The sequence below is a fragment of the Cheilinus undulatus genome, linkage group 13 (assembly GCF_018320785.1).
Source record: "Cheilinus undulatus linkage group 13, ASM1832078v1, whole genome shotgun sequence".
Lineage (NCBI taxonomy): Eukaryota > Metazoa > Chordata > Actinopteri > Labriformes > Labridae > Cheilinus > Cheilinus undulatus.
In genome coordinates, this window is record NC_054877.1 from 30162188 (window position 1) to 30185760 (window position 23573).

A 23573-nucleotide genomic window follows, 5' to 3' on the forward strand; every position below is an offset into this window, starting at 1 on the left:
TTACACAGCTAATTCTTATGCTACTTGTTGTAGTTGTACAATAAAACAGAAAGAATTTATTGGCTTAGAATTCTCAATCCACAAGTTACCTTTTCAATAACTGATAGAAATTAAACCAGATATGTTTCACACACAGGAAGATAAAAAACCAGCTTGTCTTCTTGGTTAATTGTGTTATGGTGAATTAATAAAAAACGTCAAACCAAAGATAGATTATTATATTAACTTACATAAATACATTTGTGCATGGCATACCCTATGTCTAACTTGTACAAGAGTGTCTTAGCTTTGTATCTAGTTTGTAGGTATGTATGGTGCTTGTTTGTCAACAATCCCATTGACCTAGTGCACCTGAGATGTGACCTACATTTCCTCCTTCCTGCTCCATAGCGACACAACTCATTCTCCTTTCTCTCTCCTCTTACATCCCTCTTTTTCCCATCCCTTTATGGCATTTTCCCTCCTTTGTGTGTGTTCATATGATATGGGGCCATATGGTGGTGCAGGTTGGACTTGACACATCGCAGACAGCCCTCATGCTGTGTACACAAACGTGAAGTTATTTCCCCAGGGCACCTGGAGCTAAGCAGGTATGCTGGTCTTTAAATGCCACCATAAAGACTTAGAGCAAGGACAGTTGAGAAGTAACAGCATGTATAAAAAAGAAAAGAAAAGCACAGGCTGAAAAACTAATATAGAGCATGTGTGGGGAGCGCCACACACCAGCTGACACCTTCACGAGTAAAATGAAACACGCTGTAAAATCTGGGTGATTTTTCAAACACGTCTGTAGTCCAGAGCTGACACGAGTAAAATTCCTCTATTAGATATACTAATGCTGTCAACAGTTTTACTATGTAGTCTTGTAATTTACTGCTTTCCCCCTCGTCTGCTTTGTGTATTTGTATTTGAGTCAGTGATTTACATTTCCCAGCATGCTTTTTGACATCATCTTAAGAGCAGCCCTATAATTAAATCAGCTGTTGTTAGGTGTAGGAGGACAGAGTAATAACTACCGCAACTCTGACAGTGATAGTAGAAGCAAGAGTTTGTGTTTAAAACACAGCAGAAAAGTGTCTGGGAGCTTTGTCAGTGTTGATGCTGTTCAATAATTTTTCTACAAAATAAATGTATTGTAGCAGAGAGGTAACCTTGCAAAGCAGATGGATATGCCCGTTTCTGTGTTCTTCACTGGGGAATCCATCGTGCAAAGTTCCCATCTGAACCGTTTGGGTCCGTTTAGAAAGTGACAGGACCGATCAGCATCGAGGGGCAGTACTTTAGGGTGCGGCGGAGTCGTGACATAAGCAAGCAGCAACAAGAGGCCAGTGCAGTTATGGCAGAAGACATTAGCGTGGATGCTGCTAAAGTGCCAGTTTAATCAGAACTTGATGATATTTCTTTGTTAAAAGAAGAACAAAGAACAGCTGTGAGTTGATTTCTATTCAAAAATGACAAAGCTTGTGTACTGGCATGTCTACAGTTTCCATGATTTGCGTTATGCAGCTCTAATGGAGGCTCACTGGCCACATCACATGTTTTGTTGCTCTGATTGTCCCATAAAGATGTGACAGACAGAACATTCATCCAATCACCCTCTGAGTTTTTTTTTTTTTCAAAGGCCCTGCCCTTTCCCAAATGCTGTGTATGAGTGGTTTTTCCAGATGGATGTGTTTCACTGTTTCACACATCCATCTGGGGTGCCAGGTTAGCAGAGAGAGACTGTAACAGTGAATTTGTATGAATATAATATTTTTTGTACATATTTACAGTGTGGTCATCTCTTAATGAGGCTGTATCTTGCTTTAACATCCACCCTGGGTGAGCAAGAGTTCAGCAGTATAGGTGTTCACACTTTGTCTAATTTACTCCTTTTTCATTAAATGTTATGAATTGTTGGTTTTGTTTCTGTAAGTGTTACAGGTTTCATTTCCTTGGCTCTCTAGTTCAGTTTAGGTTTCCAAAAACATTCATTAGATAGGCTGATTTCATATTTAAGAAATATTTGAGGATAAAATCTCATGAACCCTTATTTTGCACACTTATTTTAAATGCAAAACTACATCTATTGCTGTTTTTAGTGCTTTAATGTTAAAGGTTGAAACTAGTTTTAGCGTGCAAGTTTGCAGTGTTATTCAGAGCTTGTTCATATCACGCCTCCACACACAACAGAGCATTACCCATGAGGCCTTGCCTCCCTGGGGGCAGCTCACATGCAGCGAACAGCAGTTTGCTTTGTGCTGACCCACTTAAAGACAACATCCATAAGCACATTTTGTTTTGCTGCAACACTCACAATCCTACTAATTCATTTATCACACTTACCAGCTTGGTTAGTGGTGACGGTGACAGACGCACTCTGGGCTGCCCCTGCTGCCCCGCTGGCCTGGGAGACCCCGTTGCGTGCGTGGACAATGAAGGTGTAGTGCGTGTGGGCTCTGAGCTCACTCACCACCACTCTGGAGCTCTTCAGGCCGGTCTGACCAGGAAAGAAGAGCACATCTGAACTGCAGGGGAGGCAGAGCTGAGAGCTGGAGTCTGAATCAGAACCCGGTCTGAGGTAATCCTCAGGCACTGGCCTGCTCTGAAAGACGCCTCTTCCTGTCTGCACTTCAGATCCCACAATCCCCTGGTCTGACTGCATCCCCAGGCCGCCGTGCTGAGCCTCTAACTGCGAGATGCTGCGATTCCTTGGGAGAGCTTTACCACCACTCTGACTGTGGCTTCCTGTTTGACAGATGAGACACTCCAGACTGTAGCTGGTGTCGCTGCGTCCTCCCAGCCGGCGAGGGGGGGCCCACTCCAGGACCACCGACGTCTCGTTCACCACTGAGATGAGCTGCTGAGGGGCTGATGGTGGCTCTAAGGAAGAAAGAGGGAAAACTTGAAAACTTAGAGGGAAAGTGCACATATGGGAAGTGGAAGTATCCAGAGTGGATGGGGAGGTTTGTGTGAGACGCTGGCACCACTTGAAATGCAGACATCTGGCATCAGAGTGAAAACCATACTGTTCAGAGGACTTTTTGATGGGTTGGATGTTTTCTTTCGTGGTATTTCTTTTTTGTGTGTGTTTCTAGCAGACAGAGTATGTGTGTATGGTTGTGTTTTCATTTTTCCCAGGCCAAGGAAACCATGCGCTGTATATAGGCATAATTAAGTTTATGACATACAGACCGAGGTCTCCAAGTCTGTCACACAGGACCTTCTCAGAGACTCAGAGAGAGAGAGAGAGAGCACATTTATTCACTTCTCAATGTCTTTAGTTATCTCTGGCAGACAGGACATAGATGGTGGCTTAGTCATAAGTAATGGGATCATGAAACAGAGGTGGCATTCAGACAAGTTTGCGTCTCCCTCTGTTTGCTTGAGATAGAGAGGTTTGGAAACAATGAGTGTGCTTTTTGCTTTTATTTGCAGGCCATGCACACATGTATTGGCTGCATTTTGGCTTATCTATTGTCCTACTAGCGTGGTGTGTATTTGTAAGTGTACTTACGGGTACAGGCCATGGAAGGAGGGTCACTGTCAGCGCGGTAAAATCCAGAGTGGCAGTCACAGACAGTCGCCCCGTCCCTCAGCGAGTGGCTGTGTGGAGGACACTTGGAGCATCCGGCATCTGAGGCTTTTGCTTTGTAGAAACCAGCAGCGCAGGCTGCAGAAGGGCAGGTGCAATGAGAGAGACAAAATTTAAGAACTCTGCTATCACTTACACCTGCATTAGAAAACATCAATGAAGCACAAAAACCCAACACGCATGTAAAGCTACATTCACATTATCATATCATAACGCAGCACATGGCTAATTCAGGCAGGGAAGACTGAGGACCGTATTTCAATATTAGTTTAAAACCACTGAAAGCTATGCGGGAAAATTGATGGTCTGAATTTTGATCTTATCATAGATGCAGGTAATAATGAAGGCAAAACCAGGATGACTGCAGACAGCTGGGCAACAATAACACCGCAGCAGCACCCAGGAGGAGGATGGCACTTCACCAAGCAGAAATTTGCTGTTGACTTTAAAGACTGGTGTAATATACCCATGTTTTTTCCTCTTTTCAACTGCTCTAAATAAACTATGATACTTGGATTCTACAGTTTCAAATAACAGCAGTTGTAGATGAGTTTCTCAGCTTATGAGGACTGACATCAGACAGTCACAAATGGAAAGACTTTAATTTAATTCAAAATAGCAAGCTTAATGTGGTGTCTATTTTTAATAGACAGCTGGTTAGGTAGTTGTTATAATTGTTTGTTAATGTTTTCTCCAAAACAGTCTGCCTGCAGACCGTTCACCTCTGACAGCCCCTTTCACAGACTGTTCATTTAAGCCACTGCCTCTCTCAGAGCAGAAGTGCCATAATTTGCTGGTACAACGTATTTTCAGTTTTAGATTTTTTTTTAAACTAATATTTATACATATGCAAAGTCTGGAACTTACATTCATGAAATAACCACATTGCAAACATTTCAGACTAAGAATCATTTCCTTACTACTGTAGAACAGAAAAGGGTCCAAGGTCTAACTTGGCATAAATTCAATAAGTAGATAACATGAACACACTTTTTCCACCCTTAATTTACCCTGCCTTTTTCCTGCAGACTCCATGAAATTTTCTTTGTGAAGTCGAGGTCAACTGATGTGAGAACACAGCAGGAAATATTCAGGAAAATTCAGTGAAAGCAAGAGGGAGGAGATGACATTTATATCCCTGCCAGCATGCCCTTACATTGCTTGTTGATACTGTGGATGCATCCAGTAACATTCAGCAATGATATCAAGGTAAAACTGTCATTTTAGAGTTGGACTCTGTTGCTTTGCACACCATTTTGGATTTCTGCAGCGTCTTTTTTAACAACATGTCCTGCCACCTGAGGCTCCCTACGCCCACTGCTCAAACTGTTTGGGTTATGGGTTGTTGGTCTGCATGAGACAAGCACTAACTTATGTCAACACAGGACTACTTTTGATAAATGACAAAATATTTTGATCTGGCTGAAAAAACAGCAGGTTATCAGTTAAGACCCATATATCGCTGGCGTCAGACCAAAACCTTGTATCTCAAAAATCACCACTTTTCAGGGAATGCAAAAAAAAACACACTTTATTTTTTCCAATTAATTTAGCACCAAAAAGTCATAGTCAGCATCTTTTTGACAATTTGTATTGCTTTAAAATGAGTTAACACCCACTGACAGATTTAAAGGTGGACCAATGGCACTGATTCATGAAAAAAGTTAAAGTCATGAAAAATGAAGATGCGAGGTTTAACCAGTGTGAAGTTGGTTTACAGTGTGTACTAAACTTTAGGCTTGATGGACAAACGCAGTTATATTTTGTATTTAATCGGATAGAAATGACATGCCTATGAGCAAAAAATGATTTTTAATACTTATATGCATAACAAAGCAAGACATCATTAAGTCTCTGGTTTCATGTTTCTACAGAGATCCAAAAGGCATGATTCTCTTAGGTTTGAAACACTCATGAGAACACCTCACGTTTGATTCTAGATTGACTTCGAGTCAGCTGATCTTTGACCCCTGATACAGCCTTTGTTGTTTTCAATATTGACAGCTTCGACATCCTAGAGGACAAGTTAATCAACACAGACGGCGCTTCAGTCTGAAGATAAACAAGTGTAAAGAAAAGAAAGGGGGAAATGGATATAGTGTGAAGAGGAGGGGTATATTTATCTCTGATTTTGATGAGAAAAGAAAGAAAACACCTAAAAGAACACTTGCTGATCAGCTCCCACTCACACACAAACCACAAACAGTAGAAGTGAATACATCCAAACTCCACAGAGCTGCAGCCCACACAAATATAATTGACATTTAAATATATGAAAGAGGAGAGACAGAGAAAGAGAGAGGGGGGAGGGAGAGAAATCTTCTCTCTGTATACCATGCATTGACAGAGCAACAATACAATAAATGAGAGCATAATTACACTGCTTGACATCCACTGGAGAAGCAGCAGAGATGGCAGCGCAGGGCTTGTTAGAGACATTTTTTTCCCTCTTAAATCTCTGAAGGAAATCCTTCATTTGTTTCTGCTGCAATCATTTTTTCAACACCTTCTTTTTCATCATCACAGCCATTCATTCCCCTTCCTCAATCCCGCCATCATTCCTCTGCTTTTTCACAATTCCTAGATGGAGCCATCCCAGTGGGAGTGGATAGGAATGCTGGAATGATGTGTGTGCTTGTTTGTGTGTGTAAGAGCTTTATGACACTCTCATCAGTGAATGAGAGGGAGGAAGTCTCCTCTGTAATCTCCTCACACCAACCAGCCTTCTCCATCTGTGTGAGCCTCCGTAGATCTGCTCTTTCACACACTCATTTGCCCTCCTTTTCACGTCTTTTTTTCCCCTCATTCGCTCCCCGCACACTTCCTCCTCGACCTCTGCTTATCTCAAGCTTTGTGTCTCTGATAACTCTCTCACTACTGCTGTATCTGTGCGTACATCCCTCTCCTTTCTGGAAAGCTTTCAAAGCCGGTGAGGAGAGTTTACAGCACCATATCAACACCAGAATCAAACGAGACCGCACACAGGCAGCTGAAATCCTCCAGTCCAAACCTGTAAATTCATAAACATATTCATGGCTTGATAAGGCTTGAAATCTGTGAATTCATATACGCTTTACAGCTGATAAGCTTGGCTGTTATCTGCTGAATGACTCATAATATGTCAGCTGGTGCACAATAAAATATCACTCACATTCCTTTGTTTTTAATCATCCTTGTAGGTCCATGCATGCATGGGAAAGAGAGCCAAGAGTGAAGTATTTGACCTGCTAAGGACTTAAAGCTTGATTACAGGCCTTCACAAGACTCTGCCAGGGGGGTTAGCACATTGCCTTTGTGTCTTTTCCCACCCAATCCTCTCTCCTTTTCTCCAACACAGAGGACAGAATGAAGGAGGAAGAGAAAGAAAGAAGCCATAAACTTCCTTCAGCGCCCTCTCATGTCTCTATTCTCTCAGTTGTCTGTAGCCTTTTGTGTCTTTTTAGCGCTGGTTTCTAGAAGAGGGAGGGGGGCGAGTGGTGCTGACCTGGAATAAGAGCTCATGAGGGTGTCATTAACCCGACATTAACCCTACGCTACCGAGCGCCACGCTGAGCCAACACTGGGAGGGAAGAGGATGCAAACATGCTGATAAGATAAGCTTGTATAGATCTGTTAGCATGTCTGTTAGCATGTTTATATTTCATCAAGTTAGCATGTATAATCAGCTGTCTTGTCTGCCTCAAACAAGTAAAAGAAAGTGATAAAGAACAGAGGATGATGAAGGTTGACTTGGAGAGACAGCCCAAGAAAAAGACAGACGAGAAGCTGGAGATAAAGAGGTGAAGAGAGAGTAAAAAGGGAGACGAGCAGGAGGGGAAGGTGCCCTTTGATTACTATCAGCATTGTCGGCATTTGCATATGCATTCTTCTGCTACCTAAAATGCAAATGCAGCGCTGCAAATCCAACGAAGAGCCTTGTCGGCGCACTGTATGCGTGTGTGTCAGTGTGACTGTGTATGCGTTCTCCTTGACCCCCGTGTTATCTGTCATCATCCCTTGTTCTTCTCCAGCAGAGGGGTGTAGATAGAGGAAGTACCCCTGACCGCTGCAGTCTGACACCTGTCTGCGTGATGGATGGAGGGGAGGGGCAGACAGATTGACGGATGGATGGACGGATTGATAGACTGTCACACGAGGAGGCGGGACACTATTAATCACAGGGGTCATGCCCTGTTAATTAAAACCCACAGAGATGCTGGAGATAAGGTTGAAGTTTTATCTGCTCTCTACTGTATGTCTATATTGGAAGGACAGCCCACTCCCCTTTCACATATCAGGCTCCCATTCCTACAGAGCCTGGCATTAAGCAAGGCCACTCATAAGGAGGGAAAAAGGCTTTCTGGGGCCCAGCAACACTGGAGGCCATTGTAAAGTTAAGCTGTGAAAACCACATTTCATGTTTTAACCTGAATAATAACAACTCTATTCAAAGCAACAGAAAAATATTTCCTTTTTATGTATATATGTATTGATTTATTCATTGATGCTGTAGTATTTAGACCTCTTTAAAAACGTAAACCCCTTTTCTTAAAACAGAATTATAATGGGTTAAAAGTCAAAAAAGTGGGCATACAAGGTGGTGAAATGGGATTTTAATAGTAGCATGAAAAGGTTAATAATGGCACAAATATATCTTAAAAGTGGCAAAAATTGGTTAACAAAGGTAAAAAAAAATGTTATAAAGTAGCAAAATGGGCTAAAAGTGACAAAAAAAACAACAAAAAAATGCAAAAAGGGGTTAAATGTGACAAAAAAATTTGCTTACAGAGGCAAAAAAAGGCAAAAGTGGAAAAACTGACAAGTGGCAACATGAAATATGTGGTGAAAATGGTATTAAAGGAGACATAAAGGGTAGGCAAAGGTCATGAAAGTGGTAAAAATTTGTTTAAAGTGGCAAAAATATGAGTGAAAGCTGGAGGAAAGGGTTTAAAAGTGTTTAAGGGGTTTAAAATGTGTTAAAATAGGGCAAAAAGGGTGTACACTGCACAAAATGTATAAACTGGCAAATAGTTGCAAAAACGGGCTGAAACCTGGTTAAAAAGTGGCACAAATACAAAATTTCAACATCAGAACTCAATAGTTTGACACATTTTCAGCTCCAAAATGAGGGAACTTTAAGCCAATGCTACTGATGCACCATCACTTATTAACCATTTCAAAAAATGAGTAGTGGATTTGCCAAAGTATCTCCAATGCAGGGTCCCAGTGGCCCCGGTGATTGGGTCCTGCCCCATGTACAGAAGCTGGTCTTCCAAGCAGGCAGCCCAGGTCCAATTCCAACCTGTGGCCCCTTTCCCTCATATCATCCCCAACCCTCTCTCCATGATTTCCAAAGCTATCTACTGTCCTTTTTTTTCCATAGTAAAGACAAAATGCCTAAAAATACATCTTAAAAACTATGTGCAATCTAAATGAGAGGGCTGGGGCATTTGCTTGTTTTGATATTTTCTATTGGTTAAACAAGCTGACAGACGTAGAGGGTGACCAAAAAAACGATTCATGACAAATACAGGAAACTTGCAAAAACATGGAAGCAAGAGGTTTCCTCTGGACAGACATACAACTTCAGTAGCATGTTTTTTTTTTAAATGACAGTCTCTGATATTTTGATGGTACTAAAAAGCACCATAACTGTGATGTTCTACCTCTACATCATAAGACAGGAGCTTAGTAAAGGAATGAATCCAGTGAAAATTACATGAAAACGGCAAATTGAACTAGGGCTGCAAGCAGCACTGATTGGTGCACAGGCGCAAAAATGGGCTGCAGCAGTTATATCTTTTGGACACAGTACTTCCAAACTTGAAAGTCTTTTACAACCAACATGATGTGAGAACACACCAACATGCCAATGAGCAGGTGTTTGCCACTGATGTGTCAGAACCAGCATTGTTTGATTTTTATTAGTATCCTATTGAAGTTTTCCTTTTTTTGTTATGACTGCCCTCATGATGAATGCAAAAATGTCTCATCCCTTCTTGCTATCAGCTTAGCACTAGCCTCCCTCATTCCTCAACATTTAAAACCTTAGGAATGTGCTCAGTGGAAGCCGCAGCTTTAAGTTTGTCTAAATTTAAACCCTCACAAAAAACTGGTGGTTTTAGTTGAAACGTGTGTGGATTTATGTGTGAGTGTGTGATTGCCCGGAGCCAACAGTGCTAACATTAGCATGTGAAAGTGGTCTCTACAACAATAACCCTCCTCCCCATCACACACGGATCACCCCCTGCCACCACCAGCAGCAGCAGACCCCCTCCAGCCCCTTCCCCCTGATTCTGACCGGGGATCAGGGAGAAGAGTTGGAGAAGAGAAAGGAGGGATAATGAGAGCAGGACAGAGTTGTTCCGATGCCAGAGCACTACAGACGGACTGGTGGAGCTGGCAAACCTCCGCTACGTTAAGAACAACCTGGGAGAAGAAGACAATAGCGCACACACACTGAGAAACACACACAGTTTGATTGTGTTGGAGGAATGCAAACCATTTCCCCCACCTGGGATTGGCTGGCTTCAGGCAGTGCCATTCTTCTGCGTTGCTTTGTCACCTGCCATACGTGCACATATACACACAAAAACCCACAAACACGCTCCTCCCTCTCTGTTTGCCCCAACACACTCTTCTGCAGGCATTCCTTTCCTGGGCAGTCCTCCAAACTGTGAGTACACGGGAGGGAGAGCTTTGTTAGGCAGAGAATCAGAGATACAGTACACACACATGAACGCACGCACACGCACACATTTCAAATCAGCAATCCAACATGTCCAGAGTCCAGAACGGCGATGCAATAATTAGAGGGGCTGAATACAGCGATTAGGCTCTCTTTCTATCATCCGCTCACTGCTTTCTGTCATCTCTCTTTCAGCTTTTTCTCTCTTTTCATCACTCTTCGTCCAAAACGCTTTCTGCTGTCGACGAGACACTGCAGGTGCGTTGGAAGGAAGCACAAGCATGAAATCTCTCTGGACGCGGGGAACACAGAAGCACACACACAAACATGCAAACACACACACAGAAACATTCCAACCCTCCCAGGCAGCGAGAAGCATTGAGCAGAATCAGACGACAGAAGAAGAAGAAGGAGGCCAGTGAAGAGAGAGAGAGAGAGAGACAAAAAGCAGGAGGCTCCTCTTTTATTCAGCCTCTCTGTCCGTTTTCATTTCAAATTCTCTCTGTTGTTTCTCCTCCTTTCTGCCTCTTGTCTCTCCTCCCTCGTTTCCGATCCTCCCAGACGGATCGCAGCTGTCAAACTTTTGACGTCTTCATCTACCTCGGTCATGACCCTGCACTCCGAAAGCTAAACTCTCCGTGTGCGTATGTGCGTGCCTTGTGTAGCTGTCAGTCAGAGTTTTTTGACGTCTTCATTGGGGCTCAGTCGTGACCTCGGTCTTAACCACGGGTTTTATAAAAGAAGGGGAGTTCCCTCTCTCTTGTGTCTCCCCACTCGTCCCCTTTGCACCCTGATGACGGACCCCCAGCGGGGGAGGGGCGGCTCTTCATTGATGCCTTCTGCTGTCAGTGGCCTTCTTTCAATCGCCCCTCTCGCCCCATTCAACATCTAATCCCTTCTTCCTCTCCTGAGCTGCTCCCCTCATCCTCTCCATCCTCATTACTCTGTGGCGAGACTGAAAATGAACTTTTCACATTTCAGTGCTTAAGCTAAGTCTACTCCTGTTTAAGTTCAATTCAGTGGGAGTTTAAGGAAAGCTGAAATGTATTAGAAAAACCTTACAGTAATGCTGACAGTGATAACATTTACAGAGAGGCCTCGGGACTCCAGGCATGAAAGAAAGTTACCAAAACATGCTATGAAATACAATCTCCTTGAAATCAAACATAAGATTTATACAAAAAATATTGACAATAGACAAAAATGCAATTGGCTCCTAACACAACAGTCTGCACCTCTGTTACATGATTTAAAGAGCTCTATGGAAGCCCTAAGCAGACATACATTTACCTCTGTGATAACAGGTAATTTTTCATTGTTAGTTGAAGATCTTGACTTATTTATGCTGCTATCATAGCATAACAACGTTGATTTTCCTGCGACAAGTTAATCTCTCAAGATCTTGAAAAAAAAACAGCGCTGTTAACCCTGAAATAATGGGATTATTTTGTCAACTTAAAATGTTTGTCATCAACCTTTTTTTCCATGAGGAAAGCAAGCCAAAAGTAGATCTTTGATAATAAAAACTGTGGCAAAAACTTTAGTCTTTGTCAGTGATACTGAACAAGACTAAAATGTGAATACTCGACTGTCAAATCTGTCGAAACATAAGCAACGAAAAGAGCAGGAGTGTGTGTTCCTGTGTGCAACAGTGTGACAGGGAGAGCATGAGCTGTTAGGTAGGTTGAAACTGTGTCTCTGCTTTGTATGGATTTGGTAAAAACTGCATGAAATCAAACTAAAATGTGGTGTTTGCTGCCATTTATAACATTTGGACTTGTAATATTGGCTGCAGCTTGAGGACAGTCCTTGTCTTCCTTGCTCAAAGCAGCCATGGAAAACAGCTAAAGTTCGTATCAAGTCACCTTGGTGTAAAAAAGAAAAAAAAAAAAAAGAAAAAGAAAAGGTCTAACATTGAAATCCATGATGAAACCTGCAGGAACCGACTACAGAAGATGGTGTTAAGATTAGTTTTAATGTTGTCTCAGTAGGTTAACTATTAGGTGAAGGTAAATAAAACCTCATCATGATGTGTTCAAATGTCACATTAAGAAAAGAACATTTAGGTTTGGTGAGAAACTGTAATAAATTAAGAGGGGTCTGGAGGGGTCTGGCTGCAGACCGTACATTTCTGACATCCACTCTCTTCATCTGAGACACCGTATATCTAGAAAAGGAAAAGCCATAATTTGCCAGTACAGTGTATTTACAGTCCAAGTCTTTTTTTTTAATTTAACTTTATTCATTAACAAAGTCTGGCAGTACATTCATGAAATAACTACACTGCTAACATTACAGACTAACAATCATTTCATAAATAAAATACAGAAGAAGACCAGAGGTCTAATCTGGGACTGAATTATATAAAGACCCATTTTTAAAGTAGCTGCATGAGTGGTTGCTTGCTTTAGCTTTGATAGCTTTAGCTGAAGCTAACATAGTAAACATAGCTATGTAATAAACGTTACTACATGAGCCAATGTAGCTACATTAACTTTAGCAAATGTAGCTAAAGCTAAGTAAGCTAGCGTAGCTTACGTAGCTGATTTGTGAGCTTTAAGGTGCGTTCCATAAACATCTCAGAACTTGTAAATTTCAAGTTACCATTCGGATACATCACCAAAAATGCATCCTGAACTCGAAATGCAGCATAAGGCTACGCAGTAGGTGGCACTATGTAAGCTACGCTTGCTGTGATGCAATGTTTTACTGTAGGATGAGCTTGTTTTCCTATTTACTCAGCTTTATTAAATATTTTATAATCAGGATTTGCAGGTTAGGTTTTTAACTTTTAATTCTTAATATCCTGTCCCTTACGTTAACACTAAACTGATGTTTAATCAGGTTTAATTTTGAATGTTTTAGCATGTATTTCCAATCTCAGATGAATGATCGTGAGAGTGGCCATCAGAAATAAATGAGCTGCAATCAGACTGTTTTAATGATTCAGTTTTTAATAATACATTTTTTAGGAGAAAAGATGTGCTTGTTCTCATAGAAACTTAAAACAAATAAAAAAACTCTCTGACAAAATGGTGGTTGTCTTATCTTTCTACCAAATAAAAGTACTGAATAAAGACTTTGATTGTTAAGGAGTATCAACAAGGGTATCAGTATCAATGAAAACGACTGATCCCTTTTGGAAAGTTATTCCATACACATGGAAGTCCTTTATATGAGGTATGTTAGTGCGTTAATTAGTTTATTTTAAATTAACTCATGTTAGTAAATTCAACTTGACTGCATTCATATGAATAGTTTGAACTATACTGAACTTTCCGATTTGGCTTTTTCAGTTAGTTAAACAGAAAAAATGTTTTGACTTTTAGTTAAGACTTTTTGTTGACTAAACCTGAACTAAAATGTTTTTGAGTTTTTGGCAACTAACCCCAGAGTAAATCTCTAATGAGAAATGACTAAAAAGTGACTAAACTAGAGAGCCTTTTCTTTTAAATCAATGATAAAGACTTGAATTAAATACAAAATATCTGCTTGTTGGCCTTTTCTTTTCTTTTCTTTCAGTTGATTTATGTATAAAATAACACAACAGGGGAAATAATGTTGCTTTAAAGCCAGGAGTCACTAAAACAGATCCGTCCCATTGTTTTATCTGTCACTGAAATCAAGAGTCAGAAGCAGTTAACTTAGTTTAGCAACTGGAAACAGGGTTTAATTGTTCATCAACAGAAGCAGCACCTCTTGATACAAAGAAAACTGGCATACCCTGCCAGAATAATGTGCACGTGTACACAAACCCAGCAGACAGATTTGGAGCTGCTGCTGTAGAGGGGTTATTTTGGGGGACCAGTTCTTGGCCCTGGGGCTGTGACTTACTGCACTTTTAGGAAAGAAAGCAAACTATTCCCCCTGAAATGTTGCAATGTCCTTTTGAACTATTTGGTGCTCAAGGTGAGGGTATATCTATACCACGTCTTTTTTTCTGCACTGTTTAGTTTGATCCTGTCAGTGATCCCAGGTGTCTCTGTCTCAGCTCTCTGCGTTTTCTTTGCCTCTGTCTGTCTGAGTGAATTATACTGACTGAGTAAAGATACGTGCAAAGTCCACAGGATCCAGAAACCTTCTGACATCAGAGGAACAGATGATCTAAATCCACTCTCACATCTATCTGCCTCTTCCCTCCATCCTGCTCTCCCCTCCCCTTCTCTTCCTCTGCAAATCTCAAACTTAAAATGGGAGAAGCGTTAAAGGCCTCTATCCAATACTGCAGGGTCAGAGTTTTTTTTTTCTTCACTGAGCAGCATTCGGTATTCATCCAGACTTTGATGGATTTCCACAGAGGCAGCTGAACCCAGCCAACAACACTGACAGGCAGTGAGAGCGAGGGAGACGGAGAAGTGAGCAGTGGATAGATAGATGGCACTTCACATCTGCTGGAGGTTCAGCGGAGTCAAGGGTCTCTCTTAAATCTACTTGAGGAGGAACATCTTTCAGGCCTCAGGGACCACCCCACCAACCTCCTCCTCCTTTTCACAGAGAACAAACGGGCCAAATGGGGTGAAGGTTTCAGAGAACGTTTGTCACAAGGGGATATTTTGGCTTCTTATTGCAAAGAAAAGAAGAGTTAGGTTTATTTCTCTCTTTCTCGCCAACTGGCACCCATCTTTATGTCCATCTCTCCATCTTCCCCTCTCTCAGCATTTCTTTTTTTTCCTCTTTGAATTATGGGTCTGTTTGTTATACAATTAGCCTTTTGGGACAGGCTTCATAAATAAAACGAGGGAGCAGATCGCTGAGTAGCTCTCCCTTTTCTCTATTGGCCCATCTGCGTTTGTGTGTGTGAGCGAACATGTTGTGTGTCTGTTGTGTATGGGACTGAATGGGGGGAGTGAAGCGATGCTATTAAAGTGTCTCCACCGAGTCTGTTGTCCCCCATTTCCCCGCGTTCTCACACAAGCATGCAGACTCACTATCACAACAGTCACTTTCAAACATTACACGTCATCCCCGCCACATGTATGTTGGTGTGAGGTGTGAACAGCTTGAATATTTGCCACTGTAAAGTTCAGTTCACATTCGTAAGCAAAAGAAAGTATCTTTTTGTCCAGATGGTTGTTGTTATGTCAGCAAACCTCATGGCGAGACTTGAGAGCTTGTTGTGATATTAAGTACATCAGTAAAAAACTCAGAAGTTCCTGGATTTATTCAAAGGTACTGATAGGCCTGATGATTACTACTTTTATGTAAAATTATTCAGATAAGGCTGTCAGGTTTATTTTGATACTTTTTCAGTACCAACCTACTATTATAGCAAAAATCATAATCACAATTGGTAATGTGATCCCAATAATCAAACATGAATACTCGTTGATTTGATAAAATCTACATCACATGCATTTGTTGAGCTTCAACATTCTTCACACTTTGAAAAATGAGCAATAAATTAAATGTATAAATCGACAAAACAAAAGTGATGATATAGAATAACAATAAATAGACAAAAATAATTACTTTCGTGGTTAAAATATAACACTGAAACATTTCCCACTTGACAAAACCTACGGAGAAAACAAGCAGAAAAACAGCATGTGGCACAGCAATTGTTTAATCACGATTAGATTGTTTTTGTGATCCCACAGAAAAACACCCAAACTTTTGGTGCTGCAATGGGTGCTGGATTGGCTCTGTGGGTAGAGCAGGCACCCATGTACAAAGACAATAGTCCTCAATGACCTCAGCACTGTTTGGTGCATGTCTTCCCCCCACTCTCTCTAAATAAAGGCAAAAAGCCAACCAAAAAATATCTCAAAACGACCTATATCATGAGACACCATCTTAGCAGAGGAATGAATCTATCAGAATTGCAGGCAAACTCCTGCACACTGTTTAAACTGCACAAAAGCATGGACAATGTTTTGGTTTTCTGTGCAGTTTAGACTGTGTGAAGAACCTGCAGTTTGGGCTTTTCAAACAAGACACTGGGTGCCCCAGACTTATACTTCTGTTGCCTTGGTATCAAAGCAGGAAGTGAGTTTCAAATCCTGGTATCTTGACAACCCCGACTCAGACTGGTAAATTCATTGTGGTTACTGACATCAACTGCAAATTAATAAGCAGGAGAAGTTGCCAAAAAAGTTAAGATAATTATTTCTATTATATACAAACACACAAAACATTGAAAGCAACTCAGGCCTTGTCCACACGGAGACAAAAACGATATATTTCCATTTCATTTTGAAAAAGTTTTCCAAAAACGAGGGATCGTTTCAGGAATTGTATGGAAAAACGCTGTAGTATGCCAAGCCTGCAAGTGGTACCGTAACGCTGCCACGGAAATGCACCAAAAGAGAGAAAAAGATTACGGAAAACTGTCCAAAACTTTCTCCTACTTGCCCTTCTGGTAGTTCTCTGCTGTGGATTTAAGAACATCTGGTGTCTGCTGTTTGCGGTGGTGGTAAAAGAGCATCAGATTGTGCTGTAAAAGCCATGATAAGCTCAATAGCTTCTGCAGCACAAGCTCAACCCTGTTCCATTTGTCAATGGAAAATTAATTGTTCTCAGCAGATACCTTTCTTACAACATGACTGATCAAGTAAAGCATTTTTGTGTTTATGTGCCATGAAATTTCACTGACACATCACGAGGATGACAATTGATTATCATGATGAGCAATAAAAAAAAAATATGTAATTAACTCTAAAATTCATAGAACGACTTTATCAAACTAAATTGGTATTTTTGCCTTTTGAAACAAGATTGATATCTCCCTTTTTGTTACATTTATCTGTGTGTAACATTCTTAAAACAGCTGTCTGTGACTTGACAAGTGGAACAACAGGCAACTGTATCAGCTGGCTTAATTTGAGCTGTAACGACTCGGTCCTCGGTCTGTGCATCACAATCTTTGGTAACCAGATATTTTAGGGAACAACCAGACATGCCCGTCCATCAATCTTCAGGTAAACTAATTTAGCCTGACTCCATTTTTATACACCACAGGCAGTGTTACCTGTGAGATTAACTGGTGTGGGATTCTCCAGCTTTTCATTGATACAACACGATAGTTCAGACACAAGACGATACAAATTGAAACAACAAAATATGATATAATCCAGTAGGATGTACCATATCTCGATGTCTTTTAAGCTAATACAAGAACAGGTTTCATTTTAATTCACTGCAATTTGACACCAGTTTCACCTTTTCTTGCTTCAATTCTTAACCTTCTTTCTAAGCTGTCTGACTTTAAATGAAATGGTGACATGGTGAGTGAGACTGCCAAGGATATCTGAAAAAATGATTTGATTAAAATATAGATATTTGGTGCCAACAATCTGATAATTGTGTCACACAAGTAAGGGCAATGATATATCGCCACCTCAAAATTTTATCCCACCCTTTCTATCAGTACTCAAAAATTTCCCTGCAATCATGAAACAAAATACCGAATTTATTTGTGCCATGTTTTCTATCATCTTGTTTTTCCTTACTTGCCAAGAAAAAACTTTGGATACAACTAACTCTTATTCTTTAAATAAGGGCAGACAATCCAAAGTGATTCATTTGTTTTGCTGTAGTTGAACATACTGCATGTTTTTACTCTGCCATTACTAGCTGGCAACCACAATACTGCTGTTTTTAAGAATACAACAATGCTACATACAAATAGTCAAAACACTTCACAGACCTATCAGGCAGGTGTTAATTACAGCACAAACCAAATCTCTGTCTCTGTTTCCTTTAATTAGTGAACAGACATTTAACTTTTGTATGAATGATTGCTCCTGATGAGAGTCAGAAGCAGCAAACCAAGGGGGAAGCAAAATTACAGCCAAGTAGGAAGAAAAAAAATCAACAAACCTTTACACGCTCCTCCTTTTTCCTGGTATCCTGGGTTGCAGAGACATCCACCTATAGGTACCAGCCACTCTCCATCAGCACCACAATACATTTTTGGCTCCTCTCTCTCTTCTGATTGGTTGACACACGACCCCCTTACCTCCACTAAGGAGGACGTATCAGCTCCGGTGACAGTGTCGGGAAAAGTTGCTAGGTTCCTGATAGTGAGTGGGCATGTTTTGTAGAAAACTCTGACGGAAACCAAAGCAATGCATGCGCCAACATCCTGAAAGGCCAGGTAGAAACCTTTACGGGTCGTCACCTTTACATCCCGCACCTCCGTGTTCAGTTTCATAATGCGGTCACCAACATCAACCTAGAGAGAAAAAGGAGTTTTTCTTACTAAAAAGTGCAGAAAACTGTGTCTGTCATTATTAATTTGATCTACTTGTTTTACTGAAAGTGGGAGTTTTTATTGAACTGAGGCTGATCTTCACATTTTCAACATTTGGCACTAATCCAGATTGACTCCCATTGATTTCAGAGGTAAAACGAGCTGTAATGCCTACAACGCTGAAACCAGAAGTAATTTTACAAAAGACTAAACAAAAAACCCCAAGAGACAGCAGAACGGACATCCAAGATAAAATTGCTTATAACTCAAATTTAGAAAAAAAAAACCCACAGGAGGTTTTATTTTCAAGCAAATTAAAGCAAGCGGAGGAGGGAGGATAAAGAAGTCAAAGTCTGACTCAGTCGTCAAGCGTTACCTGGGTGAAGCTCTCGTCTGCTGCCACCGTGTCCACCTTAATGAAGTTGCTCTCTTTGATGTAGCTCTCCCTGTCTTCGTTTGACTCGTGGTAGTACAGATTGAACGTCTCCTTCAAGACAAGGGGGGCAGAAAAATGTCAGACTGAGGCGTCTATTTATCATCATCAGTGCTCATCTTTTCTCTTAATATGATAATGAGTGAAAGGGGTGGGGGGGGGGGGTATGCTTCAATAACCAGCAGCTGTAATATATAATTAAGTTCCATTAGCAGCAGTCTGTCTTTTAAGGTATTAGCTTCAAAGTTAGCTTAAAGAAGGCAAACTTTAGTAAGACAAGAAATCCCACTTCTGATTGCGTGTAACCCATACGATCGACCCCTCTGCCCTGTTAAGATGTCCTGAGTGTGCTTTTCCTACCTTGCAGGTGCCAGTGACGCCCGGCAGGCTGTTGCAGTCCCTCAGGGTAAACTTAACTTCAACATAAACTCTTTGAGCACCGGAGCGAGGAATCCAGTCTGTCCTCAGCCAGTTGTTCTGATTGGGCTCCAACACATTGCACACCTGGTAGGTTCTGATGGGAATGTTCTTCTCGTCCATGATGCTGACCTCCTCCCACTGCAGAGGGATACAAACAGTTTTTCAGGAAGGCTTTCAGCTTTCTATTTGAAGCCATTCACAACAAACAGTACTAGGGCCCTATGATATCTGTTTTTATTTTTTGCCAAATTCTGTTTTTTAACCTTTCAACTAATTTTACCATGAAAAGGAGTGTCCTGTTTATGTAAATGAATAAAATGTTCACTAGTTAAATAGAAATGACTTTAAATTTATTGACAAAGGGCCACAGGTGGCCAAGGAGTCGTTATTTGGATAACCCTGATATAAAATAATTATAACCAGTGAAACAGTCAGATATTTCCAACATTTTGACACACATCCACACGTATAATCACATCCTAACTGATGTTTATAATGTAAATGTTCTCTCAAACAGAGAGTGATAGTGAAAGTAACATTAAAGTCAAATGTTTAAAATTAAACCTGTTATCTAAACTTTTCTTTACTCTTATACTCTGTAACAGAACATGCAGTTTGATGCTGCATTGTTAAGAACGATTTTTTGAAAATGCTTGTTTAGAAAAAAGGGCCATAATGCATTGTTTTACGCTTTTATTGATTTTGTAAATCAATCTTTGTCAATATAATTTGCCTTTTGTGACAAAAATTGCACTATATGCCAGACTACCAAAACAATCACTTGGTAAACTACAGTTATTTAAAACGCAGCTGCCAGAGTCCTAACACGCACTAGGAAATACAATACACTGGCTCCCTGTTCAATACAGAACCACCTTTAAAATCCTCCTATTAGTCCACAAAGCTTTCAATGGTTCAGCCGCTGAATACATCTCTGACCTGCTCACAGTCTATAACCCAACCCCACCCCTCAGGCCCCCAGGTGAAGGTCTTTTAGCCATACCTAGAATCAGAATGAAGGCTGCGGTGGGGGCTTTCAGTTACTGTGGTCCTTTTCTCTGTAACAACTTCCCTGCAGACCTGAGGTCTGTTACAACTGTCTGTGATCCGTGTGCCCTTTTTCTCTCCTTTTATGCTTCCCATTGATTCATTTCTATGTCTTGTCTCTGATATGATTATTCACAATCCTTCTAAAGGGTTTTATGATTGTGGAAATAATTGTTCATGTTTTTAAAACCTTAGTGTAAAGCACATTGAGCTTCCCTCTAATGAAATGTGCTTTATAAATAAAGTTGCTTGCTTGCTAAAGGTAATGTGAGATAAGTGACTGCATAAATATTCACTGCCTTTAAAGTGACAGACCTAATTAAACAGATGTCCAGCCAATTGGTGCTAGTAGTCTCACAATAGTGAAATGGGGATCACCTGAGTGCAGTGAGTGTGTCTCAAGTGATTGGAGCATGAAGACACCTGTGTCTGGAAGGTCCAGTCACTGGTTAATCAGTACTCATGGCTAACATTAGCCCTGAAGGATATTGAATTTTTCCCAATATTACAAATGAATTTTAGTTAATACCAATATATGCTTATATATGAATTTAAGTTAGACTTAAAACTCATTTTAACACTCTTTAAAACTGAAACTATAGGTCTTGAACACACTTTAAAGCAGTGGTCATCAACTACATCTGTATGAGGATCATCTCTTGTCTTGGCAGATGCTGGGGGGGCCAGACTTGTGTACAATTTTTCACCTCTATGGGATCAGTCCAGATCACCTAAACTACAATTGCCACCAGGGGTCTATTGAAATATTTTGACTTCATATTTCTGTGGCTGTCGTGTTGTCAGTCCTTGAATTTGATGCCAATATGCTGTGTCACTATTGGTTGAAAAAGATGCAGGTCTATAGTTTTGATTCTCAGGGCTTGAAAATGCAATGGAAAACAGCAGCTTTTGTCTATAACAGAGGGATAAGTATGTGTTTACTATCCATCATAGTCATTAATAATGGCTGACCGGTGGATTTCTGTGAAACGGATCAAATCTTGAGACAACATTGTTCCATATTTAACTGTTTTTAGTTTAAGTTTTTTTTTTTTTTGCACATGTTCTTAATCTAATCATCTTCTAGGGGCCGCATGGGAAGCTACTGGGGGCTGATGTGGCCATCGGGCTGCCAGTTGATGATTACTGCTTTAATGTTTAAGGAATAAGGACAGACTTCAACTAACCAACTAAACTATGTTCATATTATTTCAAACATGTTGTCAGGATTGTCTCAGTGAACCACCCTGCAAACCTGTTGATTAAATTAAATAATTTATATCAATTTGAAAGTAATAGCTCCATAAAAAGGGCACAGTTTTATGAAGTGCTCCACATAGCTCAATGTTTGTCTGCAGGTAGTTACAGTGCTGATTGGAGCTCTTAAAAGGGCAGATCAAACCTGGTTTTACAATGTGTCGGTAATGTTTTAAGTCTTGTTAAAAACGTCACAAAAGGGTAATGGTTAACTTCTGGTACAGGTGAAGCTTCTTTTAACAATGAAAATGTGAACATAATGATATAGGTATCAACTGACACAAGTCGAAATAGTTTTTGTATTAGATATCTTAAAAGTCAAATTTTCTTTCTGTAAAACTTAGTAAAGTTGCTCTAGGCTCTTGCAGGTACAAAATATAACACACAAGTGACCCAGCAGAAACACTGTGGTGAACTTTTCTTGTGTTTTTATCCACTTGGGAACACTTTTGCCCTCATAAATACAGAAAATACAATTCCAACACATTTCAGATGTTGGGGCACATCCATTAATCTACTGCTGTATTTGAAACCATGCAGGCCTACTTCCCTTCCTGCATCGATATTCTGCAGTGTACAGTGGTTCAGATTTGTTGCAACTCCAAGGTTTTTCCAGGCACATTTCCATACCACTGAAGCCGCCTCAACCTTCACTGCACCATCCATCTCAATAGAGTCGACTGTTTGCCTTGTACTGTGACCCTCCAAATGACCGCTGAGCCTCCCAACTCCAAATTGGCTTTTTATTGCCCCTGAATAATAATCTGCACTAGTGAGAGCTGTATACACACTAAATGCACCGTGTCCACAGAGAGAAAAAGAGAGGGAGAGCCAGGGAAAGTATGTGCATAAGGGGGTGGGATCTGGGTGTGAGCGTGTGTCTAATTGGGCTTGATCGATATGTCATCAGGGCCCATCCTATGAGCTAAAGTACTGATTGATACTGGGATGGACTGGCAGCAGTAGATGAGAAACAAAAAGGGAAGATTTTTTTTTTTCTGACCAATTTATTTTAATTTATTTTCTTATTTTACATGTAAATAAAAGACAGAATGCATTTGTCATTTCATTTTCCCATTGATTTATGAAATACTTGGCTCATTATTCTTGTTTTTCTCTTTATAAAATAGAGTTAGTTCATGCAGGACACAGTGGTTATACACCCAGCCGTGATCAGCTAACAGCCAGCTGCTCCTAATTATTGCCTCCCAGCTCCCACAGCCAATCACACCTCTTTCTCTCAACACAGCGATGTATTTAAATATGGCGTACTCCTCACTTATCCCTGCTTACATTAATGCTGATGCACCACGCTGCTGCTGCTGACAAAGCGTAACGTCTTCCACCCCAGCTTCCTCCTTTATAGCCAAAAGCTTGTGGCACCCTCATATTTAGATTCATGCTACTATGGATAAATTCCTTTTGAACAAATTCTATGGTATTTAATATGCATTGACATTAATGTATCTATCCATATGGGGGTTTGTAGCCAGGTGCTCCCTAGAAAGTCAAACATGCTGCTTGTCAAGAAGAGCCTTGTCCACCAAATAAAACTGAGTATCTTTTTAGCAATAAAACGGTTAAATGTATGAAGTTAGTGTTCCTGACTTAACTGTTATTTTTTGCATTACATTTTGATATTTACACACTGACATATTTTTAATAAATTGTCGGTGTTTTCAGATATTAACATCTGTGTAGGCCTCAAAACTCAAATATCAGTCATGCTCTTCTTCCTGCACAGCACAGTACATGGATAAAAGACCATCTACGGATGAGCATGAGCACATGGTTGTGTGTTAGTGTGTAGTCGTATGTTCTATCTGCCTGTCTTTAACGTGTATGTGTGTGTTGATGAGAAGATGAGAGCTAAAGAAAAAAAAGCTGTCAAGGGGGTATGATGCCTCCTTGTCTCGTCTCTTTTCGAGCCTTTGTCAGCAGACAGAAATCACAGCTGTCAGAGGAAAAAAAGCTTTGCCCCAAC

At 40.6% G+C, this 23573-nt stretch overlaps 1 protein-coding gene across 1 annotated transcript in view; it reads right to left on the reverse strand.

The window, feature by feature from the left end:
- The window catches only part of LOC121520397 (ephrin type-A receptor 4-A-like), a 42008-nt gene that overhangs the window by 16904 nt on the left and 1531 nt on the right, over positions 1 to 23573 (reverse strand). The window contains exons 3-7 of the mRNA XM_041803824.1: positions 19226 to 19423; positions 18809 to 18919; positions 18060 to 18414; positions 3497 to 3652; positions 2326 to 2862 (exon numbers count right to left, since the gene is read on the reverse strand). Coding sequence (XP_041659758.1) covers positions 2326 to 2862; positions 3497 to 3652; positions 18060 to 18414; positions 18809 to 18919; positions 19226 to 19423 — 1357 coding nt within the window. The remainder of the gene's footprint in view (positions 1 to 2325; positions 2863 to 3496; positions 3653 to 18059; positions 18415 to 18808; positions 18920 to 19225; positions 19424 to 23573) is intronic.